Genomic DNA, 4104 nt, shown 5'->3' on the forward strand with positions numbered 1-4104 from the left:
TGGCGGAGTTCCTGTGTGCCTGGTCCTGCTGGTCCCAGTTACTCCCAGTGTTGGGACAGATGTTGGTTGTAGATGACTTCTAAATTGACAGTCCTTATACTGGCTTTGTTTCCAAGCTGAAGACAGCCATTTCAGCCTTTTCTTACACCATTTCTCTCTCTCTTTCTCTCTCTTCAAGACAGCCATTTCAGCCTTTTCTTATACCATTTCTCTCTCTCTCTCTCTCTCTCTCTCTCTCTCTCTCTCTCTCTCTCTCTCTCTCTGTGTGTGTGTGTGTGTGTGTGTGTATGTGTGTGTGTGTCCCCTGTTTATTCCCGATTCAAAGTACTTTTATCATGTGTTTATTTTTCACATGGTAAGAGGACAACTTGTCAGAGTCACTTCTCTCCACCACCTGGATTCTGGGGATCAAACTCCAGTCATCAGGCTTCACAGCAAATTTCTTTATAACATGTGCCATCTCACCGGCCCTTCAAATAATTTTGATGCTTTTGTTTATATTCAGTCTGTGACCAAGCCCTGTATAATCTTAACATATCCTATGGCTTTTTGTGTGTTTTTTGCATTCTTGTTTAGGTGTCCACATGAAATACCAATAGAGCCTCTTAGTGGGTCCCCAGAGCTTTGTTCTTCTCTCCTCTAGTCAGTCCAATGTGACAACAAATTGATCTTTCAGAATCACTGCTTTGATTGATCACTTCCTTGTTCTTCCATTCCATCCTTATTGACCACACTAAAATCCAAACCATTCATCTAGCAAAGAAATCTGGTGTCTTCTCTAATCGCTTTTCAGCTGTTGTAAATCTGGTGTCTTCTTGATTCCAAAAAGGACTTGGCTTTCTGGCCTCATTGTGTCTTTTTTTTTTTCCTTGAATGGAATGTCATCTGTCCCTAAAATCATCAATTAAAACTCTATACCACTCATTTCAGATATCAGTTCTCTTTCTTAATTCTTCCTGACCACCATAGTTCATATATCATGATTGTTTATATCAGTCCTTTTGATAGTCAAGTCTTTTCTTACATGAGAAATTATATATTTTTATATGGTCTACAAAATTATAGTATATAATATATAATGTAAAATATATAGTATATATATATAATACACATGTATATAATATGTAATAGTATATAATAGGTTATATATTAACATCTCTGAAGTAACTAGTCTAATGCTGTTTTTTTATTCAAAAAAATCCTTGGATAAACAACAAGGAGTCAAAAAAGTTATTAAAACCAATAAATAAACAGGGGCAAGATCTTCCAAATTTTCCCATTTTTCCAAACAAAACATTTTGGGAGAGACGGAAAATAGGGTTTTGTTAAAAATGGAATGGGATGAGACTTCTGGTTTGGTTTGGAGTAGGGATGGCTCTCCATAGAAAACATTTAAGCGGAGATGAAGCAAGCAGCTATTAGAATTCCTGGAGGCAATACTGAAGCAGAAGAAATAAGAAGCACAAACAGCACCACCACTCACAACAAATATAGATACACGGAGCATGTGTGGCAGGAAGCTGGGAAGGAAGGCCGGCAGTACTGTTCCACAGTGAGCAGTCTCTAATACTTTGCAACGGCAAATGATTAGGTCACAGCTGCCAACATCTGGCCTTGCTTGGCATCTGCACTGGCTCTGGTCCTGACCACTCATTCTCTTAGCACTCTGTGCCTTCTGTTCAGACGATCCTGGTAATTAATTGCTTTTGCTACTGCCTGGAAGATGAGTGCCATGAGGCGAGGTACTGGGTGCTTTGGGTGTTTGTTTCCCACCAGAGTCCCTGTTTGGATCTGTTTGGATCTTTTGGCTGATCAAAAGGTCAGAGCAAGCTCAGTTGTCTAGCGATAAGGGGGACATTAGCACCATTGGTAGATATGAAAAACATTATGTAAAAGAAACAGGCTCTAAAAATTATGAAACCCTATAGAAGTGATTCTGAAACATGCTCTGTAGACCTAGTTGGCCTTAAACTCAGAGATCTGCCTCTAATCTCTGCCTCCTGAGAGCTGGGATTAAAGGTGTGTACTACCGCTGCCAGACTTCACTCTGTAGTGTTTTGATAGTTTGTAGTAGCTGCCCCAGTAGATTAAAGCTCCAAATGTATAAGATTCTTTACATAACCCCACATGTATCCAAGCCACAGCACCAAGAACAAAGAAAGAGATTTTCAAAAATGTAAAATATGTTTTGTTTGGGAAAATCTATTTTGCTAAAGTTTTGTTTATGTGACATACATACAGTCTTATTTTTAATGACTAATGAATAAAATTGACTTTTTAATTTGTGCAATGATAAATCAATAGTTATAGTCCATGTAAATAATAATAATAATAATGATAGGAAGACCCCTGATTCCTCCATAATTCTTAAGAGTAAAGGAGTTATTAGGTGGACCTGTTGGTGAAAGCTTGTATTTCCTCGTACTCAGAGGCAGGGAGCTTACAAGTTCAAGGCCAACCTGAACTAAATATGAGTTAAAGGTTATCCTGAACCATTTTGTGAAAACCTTTCTCAGGGGCTGGCAGTATGGCTCAGCAGGAAGAGGCACTGACTGTCAAACCTGAGTTTGATCATCAGACCCTGCGAGGTAGAAGGAGTGCACCAGCTCCTGCAAGCTGCCCTCTCCCTCCATGTGTGCACTGTGCACATTGTCCCAGGCACATTCGTCATGGTGGGAGAGCATGCAGCAGGTAGGGAAAGCATGGAGCTAGGAGCAGGAAGCTGAATGTTCACATTTTCATAACCATGGGAAGCAAAAAGAAAGAACAAAAAGACGGGTGGGACCATAAGACCTCAAAGCCCACTCCTAGCTCTCTCGAGCAAGCATCCATAGCCTAAAGGTTCCATAATTTATTCTAAACAGCACCACCATCTGGGAAATAAATGTTCAAATATGTGAGCCCATGGGAGACATTTCTCATCCGAACTACTGTGCAGTGTGGGTAACATGTTCAGGGAGATAGAGGGGGAGTTGGAAGCCAGAAATGGGAGTGTGTATATGATCATATCTCATTGTATACATGTATAAAATTCTCAATTTAAAAATAGGATGGATTATGGCTTAAATCCCAGACAGGGAGCACATACCTTGATTTTTGGACTTCTAGCCTTTGAAACTAAAGGGACAGACTTCCCTAGTATGCAGCCATCAAGTGTGTGATTTGTTATGACAGTCCTCAGAAGCTAGTACAGCATCCTGAACTGAGGCCAAGGTGAAAAGATAACTCCTCTCACCCACCTGTCTCTTTACTCAGCATCGCATTGGGGAGCAAGAGTAGTTTCTTATCAGATTTGACCATATTCTGGAAACCTCCCAAGAAGTCTAGCTAGGTGTCAACAGTAAGACCATCCTAGCCAGAGGCGGTGGTGGCGCAGGCCTTTAATCCCAGCACTTGGGAGGCAGAGGCAGGTGGATCTCTGAGTTAGAGATCAGCCTGGTCTACAGAGTGAGTTCTAAGACAGCGAGGACTACACAGAGATATCCTGTCTCAAAAAACCAACCAAACAAAAAGAATAAGAATATCTGATTAAGAAATATAAAAATGAAGATATTTGACATCAAAGGTATATATAAAAAATTAGTCCCCCTTGAAGAGTGCTAATTGGTAAAGTATTTTGGGGGGCTTGAGTAAATATTTTTGAGATCTTAAGTTCTTTGGTAACGTTAGGAAGGAACTAAAGTCAAAGATTTACTATTTAGCAACCTTTAGAGAAAAATTAAGATGGTACAATGAATACTAATCATTAAATTTCCCATTTGTTGTCTATTATATACAGGTCCAAAAATTTATAGTTTTAATTCGGCAAATGACTCTGGTGGCTCTGCAAATATGGACAAATCTATTTTGAAAGTGAGTAAGCAAGGTTTTGCTTTGTTTCAGGAAATATTCTCATTAAAGTAAAACACAGAGGCTTGTCAGCAGTTAAGATCACTTGCTGCTCTAGCAGAGGGCCCAGCATCTCTTTCTAACACTTACATGAAGCAGCTCACAACTGCCTGTGACTCCAGTATCCCGTGCCTTCTGCTGGTCTCTGCAAGTACACATGTGTACATGACATACACCACACACACACACACACACACACACACACACACACACACA

General features: G+C 40.0%; 1 protein-coding gene across 1 annotated transcript in view; it reads left to right on the forward strand.

The window, feature by feature from the left end:
* The window catches only part of Dhx29 (DExH-box helicase 29), a 46904-nt gene that overhangs the window by 4142 nt on the left and 38658 nt on the right, over positions 1-4104 (forward strand). The window contains exon 2 of the mRNA XM_031360101.1: positions 3779-3852. Coding sequence (XP_031215961.1) covers positions 3779-3852 — 74 coding nt within the window. The remainder of the gene's footprint in view (positions 1-3778; positions 3853-4104) is intronic.

Source organism: Mastomys coucha, unplaced genomic scaffold (genome assembly GCF_008632895.1).
Source record: "Mastomys coucha isolate ucsf_1 unplaced genomic scaffold, UCSF_Mcou_1 pScaffold8, whole genome shotgun sequence".
NCBI classification, from domain to species: Eukaryota; Metazoa; Chordata; class Mammalia; order Rodentia; family Muridae; genus Mastomys; species Mastomys coucha.